The sequence below is a fragment of the Aquarana catesbeiana genome, linkage group LG01, assembly GCF_042186555.1.
Source record: "Aquarana catesbeiana isolate 2022-GZ linkage group LG01, ASM4218655v1, whole genome shotgun sequence".
NCBI lineage: Eukaryota > Metazoa > Chordata > Amphibia > Anura > Ranidae > Aquarana > Aquarana catesbeiana.
This window is the reverse complement of record NC_133324.1, coordinates 656,782,744-656,801,758: the sequence shown is the minus strand read 5'-3', so window position 1 is coordinate 656,801,758 and position 19,015 is coordinate 656,782,744. Positions and strand designations below refer to the sequence as shown.

Genomic DNA, 19,015 nt, shown 5'->3' with positions numbered 1-19,015 from the left:
AATAAAAGAAAGCTCATGTGCAATTGGTTGAGCTTAAACAAAACAATCAATAATGGATTGATACAGTCGGATCTCAAAAAGACTAGAACAGAGGGACTCCGATAGTCCATAAGAAATGTCAAATATGCCTCCGGTCCACCCAACCACCCCTAATGGGAACAAACTGTGTACGGGAGGGGGCACATCCGACAAGTTGCAATTCGGAACTAGTCCAAAAATGCAAGTGTGGCACAAGAGGCACATGGGTACAGAGTAAACAGCGAACCCTCACATATCAAGTGTCTAATGGAACAATCATATAAACGGACTTGCACTTGACAAGTGTGGGCTGAGATGAGAGGGTTTGTGAGGGCGAGCCACATATACCACCGCATTTCAGTATGTAGCGGTTTAGGGTGTATAAGTATCAATCGCTGACAAAAGGGTGAAATAGTAGGTGTCCAACTTCATTAACGGCTAATAACTTTGGGAGTAAAAGGATATCCCATTAAAATGTACTGCAGGGTTGAGGATAGAGTAGGAAAATGGGGGGTGGGGTGAAAGGGGGAAAAGCGGGTGTGTGCCAGGCTAGGGTACCACTAAGAGGCACCAGATGCCTCCCTAAATGGCCCGCTGTGGGTGGGTCAGACTCAGCGAGAGGGGGTAGAGAAGGGGGGGGTGGGGTCTCTTAACACGGTGGTGCGCCCCTCAATCAGGAAACCCTCTAATCAGGTAAAAGTGTAGAAAAATTACCAAGGCAACAGTAAGAACATGGGGTAGGCAGTGCTTAGCCCAATGTTGCCATACTTTTTCAAATTTCTACACTTTATCAGTTTCAATGGCTGTCATTTTAGCAAAGATAAGGCCCCTATTCATTCTAAGTTTAGCTTCAGCCACAACCAAGGTCTGAGATTTCCATACTTTGACTATGGTTTGTTTGGCCACAGTGGTAAATTGGATAAGTAAGTGGAATTGCGTATGGGTGAGCTCTACTGGTTTAAGGTTTAATAGGGCTGTGACTGGGTTGGGAAGAATATCAGTTTCTAAAGCCTTGGAGGCCATAGAAAAGAGCCTCCAGAAATCTTGGGCGACGACCAGGCATTGCCACCATATGTGCAAGTGAGTGCCTGGGGCTGAGCAGCCTCGAAAACAGGTCCCAGGTTATGATGGGACAAATTTTGCGATTCTTGCTGGTACGAGATACCATCGTGCGAGGACTTTGTAGTTAGTTAGCCGAGCAATTAAGGGAAGAGGATTTAGTGGCCAGTCAGATAGCAGACCAGTCTGCGGTCTCAAATATGCGCTCCATATCCTGTGCCCATTTAATGGTGTAGGATGGTGATGTATTGTCAGGGTTAGCAGTCAAGAGTTGATATAGGATCGATATTAGTCCCCTGATGTGTGGGTCACTTTAGCAGATGCGTTCAAATTGTGTCAGCTGGCTCAGTGGTGATCCAGTGCTGAGGTATGGCAAGTAAAATTTTTTTTAACTTGCAGGTAGCGGAAGAGTTCCGATCTAGGTAGTCCGAAAGTCTCACATAAGGTAGGGAAAGTCTGCATCGTGTTGTGAGGGGCTAGCTGGTGGAGTCTTAACAGATTCGCGGCAGACCATGCTGCGAATGTCACAGGAGACTCCCAAGCCAGGTAAATTGCTGGGTTCCTAAGAAAGGAGAGGAGAGTGTTATGGAAGGGATTGGAGGTTGCGAGCGTCCCTGAATTTGTCCCAAGTGGCTAGGGAATGTTTAGTAACGGGGTTTGAGATGCAAGCTATGTCTTTCGGTTGTAGCCACAACGTGTTTGCTATCGAAATGGGGTCGCAGTCTACTGAGTCAATAGCTACCCACAGTAGTGTTTCTACTGTTGTGTGGTACCTGGGAAGTTGTGCGAGCTGTGCGGCATAATAATAAGATGAGAAATTGGGAATGCCTAAGCCCCAACTCAGTTTAGGAAGATATAGGGATACGGGGCTTGGCAGCCACCCATATGTAGGACATCACACTACGTTGCGTTAAGCGTAAAAAGTAGGATGGATCTGGGATGGGAAGGACCCTAAACAGATACAAGAATTTAGGCAGAATCGACATTTTCGTGGCATTGACCCTACCTAGCCAGGATAATGGAAGGGAGGACCATTGCAACATGAGACTAGTTACCTGTCATAGTAGAGGCAAGTTATTAGCTGTAAAGAGGTCGGATAGCGAGGCTGTGAGTTGTACTCCCAAATAAGGGAGTTGGTGCGCCACCCAATTGAATGGCAGGGAGGACCTAGCCTGCTGGAGCTCCGATTGTGATAAGGAAATGTTAAGTGCGTTAGATTTCTTGGGGTTGACATGCAGTCCAGATATCCGAGCAAAGTTGCCTAGTATGGCTAACAGATTAGGGGCGGAAGTGTGAGGATGTGCCAAGAAGACGAGAATATCATGTGCAAAGAAGCACATTCTATGGTGGTGACCACCCAGTTCTATCCCCTTGACATCAGGGTCCGATCTAATCAGTTGTACCAAAGGCTCTAATAGTAAGGCGAAGAGCAGCGGGGAAAAGGGGCACTCCTGCCTTATGCCTCTGCAAATTTCGATCACCGCTGATTTGTAGACAGCATGTTTGATGTAAGCCCGTGGGTTGTTATATAGGGAGGAGACCCAGGTCAGGAAGTGGTTCCCAAAACCCCAACGCTGAAGAGTGTATTGTAGATACGGCCAGGTTACCAAGTCGAATGCTTTCCTGATGTCAAGGGATAGGAGGCATGCTGGGATATGTCCAGTTTTAGCTGCATGGGAGAGCAGGATGGCTCGTCTAACAGTGTCGCCAGCTTGAGGGGTTGGCATAAAGCCCGTTTGGTTGTGGTTTATTAAGCAGCCTTTAAAGGTATTCAGTCGGGTCGCAATAATCTTGGCTAACAACTTGATGTCCAAGTTGAGGAGAGAGATGGGACGATAGTTGGTCCATGAGGAGAGATCCAAATTTAGGTTTGGGTAGCATAGAAATTATAGAGGTTAGTGTTTCAGTTCTAAATGAGTGCCTGACTAACTGAGAATTGAAGGGTTTAGTCAATAAAGGTGTTAAAATGGGTGCAAATTGTTTATAGTAAGCCGTTGAGAATCCATCAGGTCCCGGTCGTTTGTTAGGTTTCTACACCTTAATGACTGCTGTGACCTCCAAGTCTGTAATAGGGTGCTCAATCAGATCCAGTTGTTCCTGATTAAGGGATGGAAGGGTAATACGGGAGAAGAGAGCATCGGCATTGGCAGAGTCGAAGTCCTGTGTAGGGGAGTAAAGACTGGCAAGGTTGGAACGGAATATCTCAAGTATTTTAGCTGGGTTGCTAGTGTAGGTATCACAAGTCGTTTTTAGGCATATAGACGTCTTGGGGTGATGAATTGCTCACAGAGTGTGTGCCATAGGTGTGTCAGGTTGGTTGGCCCTAAGGTAGGATACATGTTGGTGTCTGCAGATAAGCTTTTCGGCAGAGTCTGTGAGGAATAGGTCAAAGACAAGTTGGGCTCCATCAAGACGTGCATTGTTGTTAGCATTGGGGGTGGACTGAAATGCTGCATGGCATGCGTTAAAGTTGACTTCTAGTTGCTGAAATAGGCTTTTGTGGTCCCGCTTAAGGGATGCTGCCTGTTGGATTAATCTGCCACGAATGACAGCTTTGCGAGCTTTCCAAATTGTCAGAGCAGAGATATCATCCATATCGTTAATGGATAGGTAGCCTTTAAGCGCCACTTCGATGTTTAGACGATGAGAGGGGTGGGAGAGAATATAGTGTTATTGATACTCCAGGACATGTCTTGTGTTCTGGGGATTGGGGAGGCTTTGGTGGTGCATACTGCGCAGTGGTCCGTCCACGAAAAAGTGGCGATGGCAGAAGAGATGATCTCCGGGATCATGCTAGTTGAAAGAAAGATGTGGTCGATGCGCGAGAAGGATTTGTGTGGATGAGAATAATGCGTATAGCGCTTACTAACAGGATTGAGTTCTCGCCACGTGTCAACTAGGTTGTGTGTGGATAGTAGGTGTTGGAAAGTCAATTTGCTGGGGCTAGATGGTGGGGCTGGTGGTGATTTGTCAAGGAATGGAAGGATATACTGGTTAATTGCATAGAACTACTGTACCAAATTTGTGCTTGTCTACCACTTGAAAAAGATGTGAAAGAAAGGCTGTTGGGCGCTTATTGGGAGCGTAATACAACACGATCGTGATCGCCGTGTCTGAAATATGGCCAGTGAGTATGAGGTACCTGCTCTCAGGATCAGTAACTTGTGAAGAAAGGGTAAATGGCATGGAGCGGTGGAAACCTATAAGGGCCCCTCTCTTCTTGGTTGTGGCTGAGGCAGTATAGAATTGTGGATATGAGCTACTGAGGAATTTAGGGGTGGCCGTATCATTAAAGTGAGTTTCCTGTAGACATATAACATGGGCCTTAGTGGCTGCAAAAGAACGTAGTGCCTTTGTGCGTTTATGAGGGATATTGAATCCTTGAACTTTCAAGGAAAGGATGTTTATGGGGACCATAGTAATCCCAAGGCTGGCCTTATTATGAAGAGGACATTTCCGGAGCAGAGAGCTACAGCCACCGTGTGGAGAAAGAGAAGAGGGGAGAAAAGGACAGAACGGGAAGGAGCATAACAAAATAGAACAACCTTTTTAGGTGCATGGAACATTATCGTATAACAGCATAACAACAGGGTATGGGAGCGTCTCAGGGGAGCGTCAAGAGATCCCATGAAGGCTCTGTGACTACCGTCCAATACCTGCATAATAGGGGCAGGAGTCTGAGGGCAGTAAACAAGGGAGCAAGAAGTTCCAAAGGGGTGAACAACACTGGAGAGTAAAAAATAAAAAAAAGGTACAAATTATAGTTGACCATGAGCATATAAGCAGTATGGCAGTAATAACAAGCTAAGACAGCCTAGTTCAATCGTTGATCAGCATGCCTGTGAAAAAAAACTAGAATTAGGGTTAGAACATTGCTTAGACCACCATGCTTACATGGTAGCAGAGAAGAGAAGGGTACCTGAGGCAGGTCAGGATTAAGAACAGGGTGTAAGGTTAATGGTATTTAAACCAACAAGCTAGACATAACCTGAGGTCCCATGAAGCCGCCGCGGTGATTCCCAAAAACGAGAACACCGGGAAATACGTCCAGGACTACCTGTCGAGCTGGGGTGACACAACGGTGGAAACTTAATTAGACAGGCGGGACAGGCCTAGTGGAACCCTAGGCTGGGTGGGTTCCAAAAGATGGCTCCTGGTTGAAGTCAAAGTTCGAGGGAAGGTTCTGTAAGGCGGTCGCCAGAGAGAGTTCCATCAGCTCGTGTGGACCGCAAAAGAAGATGTTGGACTTACATCAGAACCAAAAGGTGAAATCAGTCCATCGAGTCCTCGTTGGACAGTGCAGGGTTATCAAATCAGCCTCCTTTATATAGATTCTGGTGTGTGTGATCTGGGTGGCCTTTGTCGTCCGCCTCCCGCTTTTGGGGGGAGCAGGAGGCTGATCGCCGCCGTGATGAGTCTCTATAAGTGGTGGTCTCCATAAGGCCAAAATCCATTAAGGCTGACTGCAACTCCTCGGCCTGAGAATGGAAATCCCCAGTGGTGTGCGAAAATGATTGCATTAAAGCACCTGCAGGTAGGGTTTGAGAGCCCGTCTCTTAGCCACTATGAGTGGGGATATGTCTGCAAAGAGCTGGTAAGTGTGGTCCTGGAAGGATAGTGAGTCTTTGCCTCTGGCTGCTGCAAGTACAGTAGCTGTTGCTTAGTGCGATAATAGTGGAACTTAACTATAATGTCCCGGGGTGGACCAATGGTTTTGCGTAAAGACAGGGCCCTGTGTACTCTATCCATCTCCAACCTATCCACAGGGATGGCAGGTTGCAGTTCCTAGAACAGGGCAATCATGGTGGCTTGCAGGTTGAGCGCTGTCTCAGAAATTCCCCTGACCCTTAGATTAGGCCTGCAGTCTCTATTTTCCTGGTCTTCCAGATGGGACTGTAGGATCATATTCTCCTCCTTGAGGTCCTCGATTTCAGCAGTGTAAGTCTGTGTGTGATTCTCTAGCTCATCCACTCTGCCTTCTAGCTCTGCAGTTCTCTGCCCCAGCTCCTTGATCTCATGTGTCAGCTTGTCAGTAATATGGTCTAGATAAGATAAGAGAAGCCATGCTATAATAGTCCCAAATAGTGAACCAGGATGATTAATTGAAAAACATGATGATATGTTTCAGTATTTGAAGATTGTGGGATAAATCCTTATGATAATGACACCACATTGATCCACTCCAAGACGTGCACCGCCACCATAAGAAAAACTTGCTTACCAGATAGCAAGCAAAACCAGGCATGTGGCTATAGACCAGCCAAGGCCTTTGCTTGCACAGAAGATCTTAGAGATAAATAGCACTGGATAGATGGCTGCAATTATTTCTCAAACACTGGCACCACTGTAAAGTTTGTGATCATCTCATTCAGCAAAGGACCCAAAAAGAAAGACTTTCCTGGATTCAAATTCCTCCGCTCGTCACTGTACAGGATCACCTTTCCTGCTTCACTCTCATAGAGCCTTTTAGACTCTGCATGTCTTACTAAAGAGAACCTGTCACCAAAAAATCATAACACAGGGGACTTTTTGTTCCCTATGTGATGAAAAAGAAAAGTTAAGGAAAAAAAAACAAAACTTTTTTTGTTTTTTTAATTGTAAAAAATTAAAGTTACACCCAAGCACATAAAATCTGGACCCCCCCCCCCCCAAAATGTTTTTTTTCTTGAGGCCCACCCCATTTATATGCATGAACATACATGATACACATGTTACATATCACCACGCATGCGCACAAACTGGCTCCTAACTTTTTTAGCTGGCCCTTAGATTCAAAGCAAATTTGTCAAGCCCTGCAAAAAGATCAGAATTCAAGCATCATATTGCAAAATTGTTTCTCTATCTTCAACATGTTCTTTAAAATGCATAACAAAGCGCCATAAATGTTAAAACGTAATGCATTAAAACAAAACTGTACAACATTGTAAAAGGTGTCATACTACAGTATACAGTATATTGAATATTGAACCCAAACATAGTTGAAAGCTGTCGACTTGTGGAAACACTAGCAAATACTATCTTGACAGTTGCGCTTCACTGACCTCCTGAATGAAAGAAATATGTGCCATGTTCACTGACATTGTTTACATAGTACCATATAATGTATAGCCTAAGGATATAGTAACCCTATATAACTGACAAAATGTATGACTGAATTTATTTCATCCATGCTGCACATTCAAGTTTTTATGCTACTTGGCGTGAATAGTTAGAGATGTGGTACTTAATTCTTTTTTTGAATGTAGTGCTGCCTATTATTTTACTGTCAATGATACAACAGGAAAAAATGTGTCCAGCATACCTGATCAAATTATTATAGATCTAGGTGCTCAGTGAGCTGATTGATCAGCCGTATCCATCTGTGTATAAGCAAACCAAAGATAATTAGTATCTACAGCCGCCGCAGTTGTACTGCGGCAGAATGGCATGGCTGGGCGAAACGACATTAAGTAACGTCGCTTCGCCCTGTGGCCACTAGGGGCGCACGCGCCCGCTGCTCGCCCACGGAGCCGATGCAAGTGCCCAGCGGTTGCGATCACCGCTGGGCTCCCGCGATTGATCGGGGCACACGGAACAGTTTCCGGTTCTCTGAGGGGAGAAGTGACAGATCATCTGTCCATACAGAGTATGAACAGAGATCTCTCTCTTCCCCTACACAGTCCACTCCCCCCTTCAGTTAGAACACACACTAGGGAACACATTAACCCCTTGATCGCCCCCTAGTGTTAAACCCTTCACTGCCAGTGACATTTTTACAGTAATCAATGCATTTTTATAGCACTGATCGCTGTAAAAATGCCAATGGTGCCAAAAAAGTGTCAAAATTGTCCGACGTGTCCACCATAATGTCGCAGTAAAAAAAAAAAAAAAAAAAAAAAAAAATCGCAGATCGCCGCCATTACTAGTAAAAAAAAAGTTAATAATAAAAATGCTATAAAACTATCCCCTATTTTGTAGACACTATAACTTTTGCGCAAACCAATTAATATACGCTTATTGCGTTTTTTTTACCAAAAATATGAAGAAGAATACATATCGGCCTAAACTGAGGAAAAAAAATAGTTTTTTTATATATTTTTGGGGGATATTTATTATAGCAAAAAGTAAAAAATATTGCGTTTTTTCAAAATTTACGCTTTTTTTTTGTTTATAGCGCAAAAATAAAAACCGCAGGAGGTGATCAAATAAAACCAAAAGAAAGCTCTATTTGTGGGAAAAAAGGACATCAATCTTGTTTGGGTGCAACGTCGCACGACCACGCAATTGTCAGTTAAAGCGACAAAGTGCCGAATCGCAAAAAGTGCTCTGGTCAGGAAGAGGGTAAAATCTTCCGGGGCTGAAGCGGTTAAGAAGCGTTTATTGTAGAAAAGACATTTAGAGTTTCTTCTGCAAGAAAATCCTACCTGATGCCACAGTTCTACTTTAAAATATGAAAATAACACTTTATAGTTGAATGCAGGGTAAATATCTCTTGCAGTGGGGCTCCCCCTGCACTGCAAGGGTTTAATGCCCATTTTTGCCTAGGGAACCATTAAAACGCAGTATTTACCATATCCCTTGCTCCCACAGGCTTCTTTCTCCCTGTGCAACTGGTTTCCCAAAGTCTCTTCTCTTTTCAGTGCTCTGTCCCTCTGATGTCATTTTGCACTATCAGCAGTCCTGAATTGTAAGTGAAGACACAAATCAGGAGCAGTGAGGGATAAGATAAGTAAATTTGCTTCTTACTGGTACCCTAGACAAACATGAGCATTTAACCCTTGCAGTATGGGTAAGGATTACCCGCTTAGGCTCTGAGGAAGGGGGTTCTCCCCGAAACATGTCAGCCATCGCTGTATCCACTTGATGTCCGGTCCTGGTTTGTCAACGTTCAGAACTGCGTACCTGTAGCATTGTCAACGCCTGTCATTCATGCTCGTTTGTGAGTATATATTGTGCTGTTTTACACTTTAATAAATTTTACCAGTGGTAATGCACTAGATCGGCGCGCCCTCCTTTTTTTCCCCTTTTTCTTTTTTAAGGGTAGTTTTTAACTTCTTCAGATCCGCGCTATAGCCGAATGACAGCTACAGCGTGGACCTACTTTGCCGGGAGGGCGTCAATAGACGTCCTCCCGCACCCGAGCGGCCTGCGCAGGGTGTGCGTGGCGCGCTCTGTGATCAGCGAGTCTATGAGACTCGGCTGATCACAGATCGGAGTAAGGGGTCGATCCCAACCCCTTACCACGTGATCAGTTGTCAGCCAATGACAGCTGATCATGTGATGTATACATAGCCGGTAATCGGCTATTTTTTCTCCTTACGCTGACAGCGTGAGGAGAAAAAAAAAAAAAGGCAAACACCGGTCCCGATCAAGGATAGCTGCCGCTAACTCATCTGTGCCCACCTGTGCCACCTGCCAGTGCCACCTAGCAGTGCACAACAGTGCCGCCTACCAGTGCCCACCAGTGCCACCCATCAGTGTCACCAATCAGTGCCTCATCAACAATACTGCCCATCAGTGTCACCTACCAGTGCCCATCAGTGCCACCTATCAATAGTATCAGTGCCACCTATCAATAGTATCAGTGCCACCTATCAATAGTATCAGTAACCTCTATCAGTGCCCTTCAGTGCCCATCAGTGCTGTCTTATCTGTCCCCAATCGGTGCCGCCTTATCTGTCCCCAATCGGTGCCGCCTTATCTGTCCCCAATCGGTGCCGCCTTATCTGTCCCCAATCGGTGCCGCCTTAACTGTGCCTATCAGTCTGCACTGGTGGGCACTGATAGGCTACACTATTAGTGCCGCCTCATCAGCGCATATCAAGAAAAATTACCTGTCTGCAAAATTTTATAACAAACTATGAAACATCATTTATTTTTTTTTTCAAAATCTTCCATCTTTTTTTGTTTAGCAAAAAATAAAAATCCCAGCTGTGATTAAATACCACCAAAAGAAAGCTCTATTTGTGTGAAAAAAAATGATAAAAATTTCATTTGGGTACAGTTTTGTATGACCGCGCAATTGTCATTCAAAGTGCGTCAGCGCTGAAAGCTGAAAATTGGTCTGGGCAGGAGGGGGGTTTAAGTGCCCAGTAAGCAAGTGGTTAAATGTCCCTGGAATTCGGCTTTAAGCAGAAGCTTAAAGAGGAGGTTTAGTTAAAGGAGAAGTACAGCCAAAACTCATTTGGCTGTGCTTCCCCTGTGGATCACTCCCCTGTGGGGATGAGGCAGAGCAGAGAGCTGCTGACTGACAGTCACCAGCACTCTGCTCAGGGAGCTGTGAGAACCAATCAATCGGCAGTGTTTAATCGCTCTGTTCTCGATGTTAGGGCCAGCGTGGGACCGATGCTGCATCCACCTAGGTAAGTATGATTAACGTGTAATACTTTTTTCCAAGTGTAAAAATGTTTACTGCAGTAATGACATGATCCTTTCACAATACTAGATTTTTGTCCAACAGACAGCCATCTACCCCTTTCTTTCCTTATCTTTATTCAGAAAGGTGCTTGTATAGTTTTCACAGAATGCAACACTTGTGAATGGAGAGAAGGATTCTGTCATTCATCTGTCTCTCCCCCTGCACTTCATTAGAGTAAAGTAATGTTACTAAATCTATATCCTAGAAGCAATTTTTAAACTGTCCCCAGTTTCAGCCCTTTTATTGCCACCAACATACAGCCCATACCCCAGCAGCTGTGGTGGGGAAGGGGTTATATATGTTCGTGGCTGCTGTGCATTTAAATTGTTTCAGGCTTACTGCCCGCTTTTCACAAAACCCCGTATGTTCACCACCTCACCACCCCCCCCACTCACTCACACACACATCATTCAACTCCTACACAGAGGCGGATCCAGAGTCTAGTCTCGGGAGGGGCACTGCCAGAAAATGAGGTGTTGCTTACAGAACTTTATTTAACGTATAATACAGTCCTGATTGGCCAGAGGGGGAGCCAATCAGCGGGTCCTGCAGAAGCGATGTCCGCCGGCCACCCCCGATCGCTACCCACAGTAATAGAACGGCGGTCTGCCAATGTAAACAAGGCAGACCGCCGTTCTGTCAGAGATGAACAGAGTGATCTTGTGTTCCTGCTAACCAGGAACATGGATCACTCTGTTCATCTAGTGAATCCATCCCCCACACATTTGCCCCGTTGCGCCCACAACCCCCTGGACCTGCCCTTGCTCCTACACCATGTTTCATGGGCTCCGTCATCCCACCTCATGGTGGTTGCTGATCTCTCCTAGCTAGTAACAACATGAAAGCGACAAGGGTTTTGTCACTTCCGTTTTTCTGCTGTCATTTTCTCCGGCTGATGTGGCTGGGGAAGAAGCTAATGGAGTGCAATCTGGGATAGATTAGCTTCATGTGAGTGTAGGGAAGACATTACAGGTCCATCACACTGTTTGGGGGTTTAAGCTAATCTAAAGGCCTAAAATGATTTTTTTAATATGTCTGCAAAAAAATACAAAAACATCTTTGACAGCAAAAGGGTTAAATAGTTTTAAAAATTCAGACTTAATACTTACTGGCTCATCCAAATCAAACATTTGTCTTGCCATGTTTCACCTGTAAAGAAAAATGCGAAAAAACATTCAAAAACTATATCTGCTAATATTTTTAAAAACCTAATACAATTAAAATTGAAAGAATGTAGGAAAATGTGGCGACTGCATTGCACAAGATATCTGCTCCTGCTCTCCCATAGCGGACACTGACAGAATGGGATAATGATGTGTGAGATGGGTACTGTCTGAGAGCAGCGGAAATGAAATCTCAAGTATAGAAAGTCTAAAAAAGAAAAAAAACATGCAGCCTTCAAATCTCAGAATTGGTAAGCTGCAATATAATAATTGTTTGCTTTTGGGTCTAATACTGCTAGAACCTGGTGCCCTGTTCACCACATCTCACTTTGGAAAGCCAAAGTGAAGCAAAATAAATGGAATTGAAGACTCTCAAACAGGGGAACACATAACAGGTCTGGAAAACATGGTCCTACTGGATTGAATTCTTTTCAGGACTAAATTGTTACATTACTTAGGCCGTCCACACATGAATTGAAATTTAGCTGGTTCAGCAGGGACCAACCGAATTTTTATAGCGCAACAAAAAAAAAAAACCTGCAGAGGTGATCAAATACCACCAAAAAGAAAGCTCTATTCGTGGGAAAAAAAAGGACGTCAATTTTGTTTGGGTACAGCGTCGCGCGACCACACAATTGTCAATTAATGCAAAGCAGTGCCGTATCGCAAAAAATGGCCTGGTCATTAAGGGGGCAAATCCTTCCAGTCCTTAAGTGGTTAAAAATTACCTTTCCTTTTCAATCTGCAGCTCTGTAATTTTCTGTAAAATGCAATGCAATATGGCTACCTGGAGGTGTTCTTTACAGAGGATGTGTACAGATTGGCTCACTGATTTTCCCAGAAGCCTGCCCTAAGATACAAGTCAGATTTCAGGCATCCCTGCAACAAAAATGTAATTTTTGGTAAGAGATTTACAATAGGAAATCACGTCTAAAGGCATACAGGCCCAGCAGCTTTCCTCATTAGTGCCCTTCAGGTGCAGCAGCTGATAAGTATGAAACCATTCCCATTACATTCACTTTTCCACATGGATACAAACACAGGGATTTCTTCAGAATAACAAAAGGTAGGAATCTGCAACAAAGTTTGAGCCCGGGTTCACACTACAATGGGCTGCGGATTGCACAGGAGCGCTGTGCGTCCCTGTTCCCCGTTTCAGGGACGAATCAGGGCCGATTCTATGCCTGAATTCGGCCCTGAAACGGAGCCAAAGACGCACAGCGTTTTTGCGCAGTGCGCTCCGCAGCCGCCCCGGAGATATGTGAACCGGCTCCACATTCTCCTGCTATGCGAATTAGATATGCGGAAACGCACATCTAATTCGCATAGGTGTGAACCCTGGCTAATACAATCATTGTATTGTACATAGATCACCCAGAGGGGAATGTTTTTTTCTCAACAAAAGTGGAGTTACTCTTTAAAGTGTTACTAAAACCAGGACCCTGCATTCACTATATCTGGTCTCCCACAGTACACAGAATTAGAATAAATAGAAAATTTATTTTAGTAAATATATAAACTGCTAAATACCTTTTCTCATTAGCAGTATATAGCAGTCTTGTGACCTCTATCAGTGTCTGGTTTAAAGCTGGTAGGAGGAGTTTTCATACTCCCGATTGTCCTAGGAGGCTGCAGGACCCCTGACCCTCTGGACAGTGCCGATTGGCCCTGTGCTGATCACATGCACCCTCCTAAGACCCTGTTGTGGGTTTAGTAACACTTTAAGACCCTTCTCCTCCTCCCTCCCCCCCCATCCTTTTTTTTTCTTTCCTCTTCTTTTTGCTCTTTTTACTTTTCTTGTCCTCGTATGAGGCCTTTCTTAAACCTCACAAGACACAAAATGTAGGGTTGAAATAACTCTGCTCAGGGATGCAGTTGTGCTATCAGATGTATCCTTGTTTGACATGTAATTTTGCAATATAATTTGAATGACTATCTTTTCTATTGTTATACTCCGTGGCTTTGATGAGATTTGTTACTTGGATTGCCTATGACTGTCATGGACATTCAACCACTGTTTGAGATGTCTGTAATGTATGGATCTTTTTGCTCTTAAAGCGGTTGTATTGCGTGCTGAAGGTCCGGTGGCTCGTGCCGGAACTTGCCGGAATGGAGGACTCCCGCGCGCATGCACGGAAGTGACATCTTTGCGGCTCCGGCCACTCACAGTGCCAAAGCCCACGAACCCGGAAGAAACGCTGAGGGAACATGTTAGCTCCCTCGGCGGTGACCTGGCAAGCTGCGGGAGCTTCGTTCTAATGCCGCGTACACATGGTCAGACTTTTCAGCTACAAAAGTCCGACAGCCCGTCCGACAGACTTTCGGCGGACTTTCAGACTTTCTAACGACCGTACTTGCCTACACACGATCACACCAAAGTCCGACGGATTCGTACGTGATGATGTACACCGGACCAAAATAAGTTGATAGCCAGTAGCCAATAGCTGCCCTAGCGTGGGTTTTTGTCCATTGGACTAGCATACAGACGAGCGGATTTCTGGGTCCGGTGGACTTACGACGTAAAGATTTGAAGCATGTTCCAAATCTAAAGTCCGTCAGATTTGCGACTAGAAAAGTCAGCTGAAGGTCCGGTGAAGCCCACACACGATACACGATCAAATTGTCCGCCGGATTTGGTCCGTCGGCGTCCGTTGGACAAGTCTGGTCGAAAAGTCTGTGTGTACGCGGCATAAGGTTTTTTTTTTTTGGGGGGGGGGGGGGTGGCGGTTTACTACTGCTTTAATAAAAATGTTTGTGGTAAAAAATATTGAAAATGTATTAAAGCCAAAAAAGCAGTACAAGCTACTTAGGCTACATATACAAGGGTGATTTGGCCCATTATTGTCAAATCCAGGAAGGCACAAGTGCAACATCCAGCCCTGCTGCCAGCAGCCTGGCAAAAGCCGTGACAGGTTGAAATATGCAGTGGCTGTGTTCGGGGCATATGTCCTTGATGCATACAGCCCTAAGTGCAAGTAATGCAGTATGTCATACAATTTGACAGTCCTCGGGCAGCAGAGATGGATGCTGCACCACCCGAGCACTCGAAAACAATGAGGATTTACGCTGATGGGCCAAACTGCTGCATGTATACAGTCTTACTGGACTGAGCTTGATAAATATCTGAGAAAGATTTTGTAATATTTCAGGTAAAGAACTGATGAGAAAACATCAGTATTGAGTTTTAATAGCAGTAACATATATGCCATCCTAAAGAACAGGAACCATTTACCTGTGTTGTTACTTCCTCATGTCATAACAGTCCTGGGATTTATTCAAATTCTCTATTTGTGTATGCAAGATTTATCACTCTAGTTTCATGTGACTCATGGAAGTTGGCAGCTCTCGTAATAAGAAAATCTCCTAAACCGCATAGTGAACTTCTTGTCAGTTTTAGAAGACCAATATACCTGCACTAAAATAGCAAAACGGTAAAGCACAATCAGTGTGCATCACTACTAAGAAGGAAACAGTTTTTAGTGGAATCCGCAAATATGGCTGTCCCTTGTACTGTACATAATATATATAATGGTTTTTAAAACATCAACATACATTGATAATATTATATATTGTACATTAAATCTGTGTCATTTTAATCACTTGTTTCTTGCTCCTGTATACACTTTATGGAAAAGATTAATTTTTACACTGCTATGGGTGTACTGATTCACCAATAAAATTGGAGATGATTGAGCAACAACACGGATATCATTACTTATAAGGCCACATTCACACGGGACGATTATCTATGTGCCCCATGGAAATGCACAGGTGTAAATTGTTTTCTAATGCGACACGGAGCCGATGTGTCCCAATATGACATGCAGTGTGCGTTTGGGGACCCGCATATCATTGCTTAGGCTGAGAGGAGCAGCAGTGGTTTCCTGAACACTACTGTGCAGTCATTCCGGGTGCTGGATTGGGAGTGTAATATTTTTTATGATTTTGGGCAATTTTAAATAAAAGGCATTGCGCAATGATATTTTTATGGGTCTGTGTCTCCTATGTACTATATGTATTTGAGATGTGAATACCAATAGATGGTCAATCCTGTGTCCTTCTGGGGATGTCCTTGCTTGTTGCTTGGAGGAGAAAAACAATAGCTTGAGCGCTGGTAGAGCCACTTATTAAACATAAGGGGTCAACTAAATCCATTGAGTGGGCACACACTGCAGCTTATGTTGGCTTTGAAGATGATAAAACCATAATCCTACCACTGTAAAAAACTCTGGTTTGGCCACACTTTAAGTATGCTGTCCAGTTCTGGTCTCCAGTTCTCAGAAAGTGTCTGGTGGAACTGGAGAGAGCAACAATACTAATAAGGGGTTACAGTTACATAAAACTTATTCTCCCTGGAGAAGAGACGCTCAAGAGGAGATATGATAGCGATATACAAATATCTTGGTGATTTTATCATAGGGAGGAAACTTTTCAGTCTCAGGCTACTCAAGAAGACACAGGGCCACTCGATGGACGTTGGAAGAGAAGTGGTTCAACCTTAAACTGCGTAAGGGGTTTTCCACTGTTAAGAGCGACAAGGATGTGGAATTCCCATCCACAAACGGTGGTTTCAGCAGAAAATGTCACTGATTTCAATAAATTCCTAGATAGGCATCATATTGATCACAATACACAGGGATATGGAAAGCAGTAGAGACACAATTCACATACCCCTCCCTACAACAGTTTGAACTAGATCTAGTCTTTATCCAACCTTACCAACCATGTAACTATGGCGAGAGAATTATTTGTCCATAGACTGTTGGTGTGACAGACTGGTCTATGTTTGCCGATTCACATTCTGAAGGATTCATTTGGACACTGCACTCACAGTTTTTGAAGAAAATTAATCATGGGACTTTGTATGCACACGATTGATTTGGTTTATTGAGAACAGGTGACAAATGCATTATAAAGATTGCAGCATACACATTGTGAGGGTCATTATATTGATTTGCACCTTGTATTATATATAAGCAAAAGTACAACTTATATTTTTTTAACTCAGCATTTTGTATAGCACATCCTACACTTTATTTAGCACTCTATTAGTACACCAAGTAACAAGAGTATAGGGTTTATAACTTTATTTAGGAGTTTATATATAAGCGGCTCTCTTTTTTCTCTATAATATAGTAACGTTTATGTACATGTGGTGAGCTACATATATCTGCAACTTTTCACTAATTGTAGTCACACGGCTATAATAATAAAGTAGACCCATAAGCGTGGGTATTCTGTATATAATACATAATGGTTTATGCCGAATTACATCTATGTGCATGAGACCTAATACTGGCCACACACAGACTGTACATATGGTAACATTCTTGCACAAAAGTATACAAAGTGTTATCCCTGTTATAGTTGAAAGTGGATGGATATTGCTAAAAACCTGAAAACCAAAATCTTTATCCCTCACATTAGACATCAGAGTTCTCTTCTTACTTTCTGCTGTGTCTCTTAAACTTCATTCACAACTAGGCAATTTGAATCACATTTTTATTTTTGCTGTCTGTGTCCCATCATGGTGTTTTCGCTTTGTTTCCTGTCATAGGCTTCATTCACACCTAGGTGATTTGAATTTCGGGCCAAATTGTAGCGATTCTGCTCGCGATTCCAGATCGCAGCAAAATGCGGGGCGCGTTTGCGATGCCATTACGTTTGCAATGCCGCGACAAAATCACGCAAACAAAAATCACACATCGCTCAAATGAATTTCCAGAACTTTTTTGGGCAACACACATCCCACGATTTTGATTGAACAATTTTGCTGTCAAAAGCGTTAATTGCGGTTAATTGGTTGTATACCCCTCCTTTTGACATTTTTACCTACAGGTAAGTCTATAATAAGGCTTACCTGTAGGTAAAATGAATATCTCCTAAACCTACACGGTTTCACAGGAATGCAGAACTGACAAATGAGACAAATTACATTTGTAAAACCAGATGCGTTTGGTATACTGGAAAGCAACAATGTGGGTTATATGTAGTAACTGAGAATAAAAAATATGTGCAGCACATATAGTAACTGAATATAATTTTTCAGTTAACATATCTCAAAATAGTCAAAGGGAATTCTTGGCTGCCGTGGCCTAACTGGACTTAATACTTTGCTATAGAAATAAAGGTCAGAGTGTTTGTTTCCCCATCCGTATTATTTATTACAGGTACTTATACAGCGCAGATAATTTATGCAGCGCTTTACATATATATTGAACATTCACATCAGTCCCTGCCCTCAAGGAGCTTACAATCTAGACAGGAGGCAATTAACCTACCAGCATGTCTTTGGAGTGGGGAAGGAAACCGGAGTACCCGGAGGAAACCCACACAGGCACAGGGAGAACATGCAAACTCCAGGCAGGTAGTGCCACAGTTGGGATTCACCAACGACCCTAGTGCTGCCAGGTGCTAACCACTTAGCCACTGTGCTGTCCTATTATGTATCTAAATTTTTGAGAAATGCATGCTGCAAAGTTGAAAATACAGTTCTGATCTTCTAACATCCTGCAATGTATAATACGTTGTCAAAACAAGCAATCTATTAAATATGAACAGTTCAAAAGTGATCTGGCCAATCAGAACTCATCAGTGGTTGCTGATCCCTCCCCTCATTTTTTAATTAATAATGTTCACTTGTTCATGAACTTATGTTCTTGGAAGCTATACCACTGTAGGATCTAATGGAGACTTCCTTTATCACTGATGTGATAGGAGGTGGGGGGGGGGGGGGGGGGGGTTGTACTATGTTCTCCCATTTTTCTACTTGATGCATATATTGCATGTGTTTTAAGGCTTCCAATTTACAGCCTCTGATCTCTTTGTAGGTTCGTTTGTATTTTTGTTTCTTTCAAGGAATAATAAAAATATTGACACAGGGACGTTAAATTCAAAATGTTTTTTTTTTTTTTTAAGCTAACTTTACTGCTCTCACAATGAGGTTTTACAGCTGTTGAAATGTCTTCAACGAGAAAGCTGACAGCCTGTAGAGCTGCACGATTAATCATTAAGAACCATCGCAATTTTTTCTCTGTTGCGATCTTGACAAAGTATTTCCCGATTCTTTCTATGCAGAGAATTCTCTCTGCTCTGCTAAAGCCAACAGCCCTCAAAAGAAAAGGAAAAAACAAAACCGGGCAGTCTGCCAAGAATCACAACATTCTTTAGCAGCAGAACTAAAGTATAAACATTGTAACGATTTGTCCTTTAGATGAAAGGAATACACTTTGGTGTGTAAATGAGGGAAGTTTAACCACTAAACCTTTTTCTGACATTTGTTGGCTTCAAGTTAAAATCATTTTTTTTTGCTAGATAATTACTTAGAACCCCCAAACATTATATGTATTTTTTTTTTTTAGTAGAGACCCTAGAGAAT

The 19,015-nt window shown here is 43.4% G+C and overlaps 1 protein-coding gene across 5 annotated transcripts in view; it reads right to left on the bottom strand.

Moving 5' to 3' along the window:
• NFKB1 (nuclear factor kappa B subunit 1) overlaps positions 1-19,015 on the bottom strand; it is a 214,741-nt gene that overhangs the window by 172,381 nt on the left and 23,345 nt on the right. For 4 of the 5 annotated variants that reach the window (XM_073601638.1, XM_073601643.1, XM_073601649.1 and 1 more), the window contains exon 2: positions 11,584-11,623. In XM_073601638.1, coding sequence (XP_073457739.1) covers positions 11,584-11,616 — 33 coding nt within the window. In that variant the 5' untranslated portion in view covers positions 11,617-11,623. Of the gene's footprint in view, positions 1-8,626; positions 8,737-11,583; positions 11,624-19,015 lie in introns of all 5 variants that reach the window. The other variant, XM_073601654.1, reaches the window with a different exon arrangement.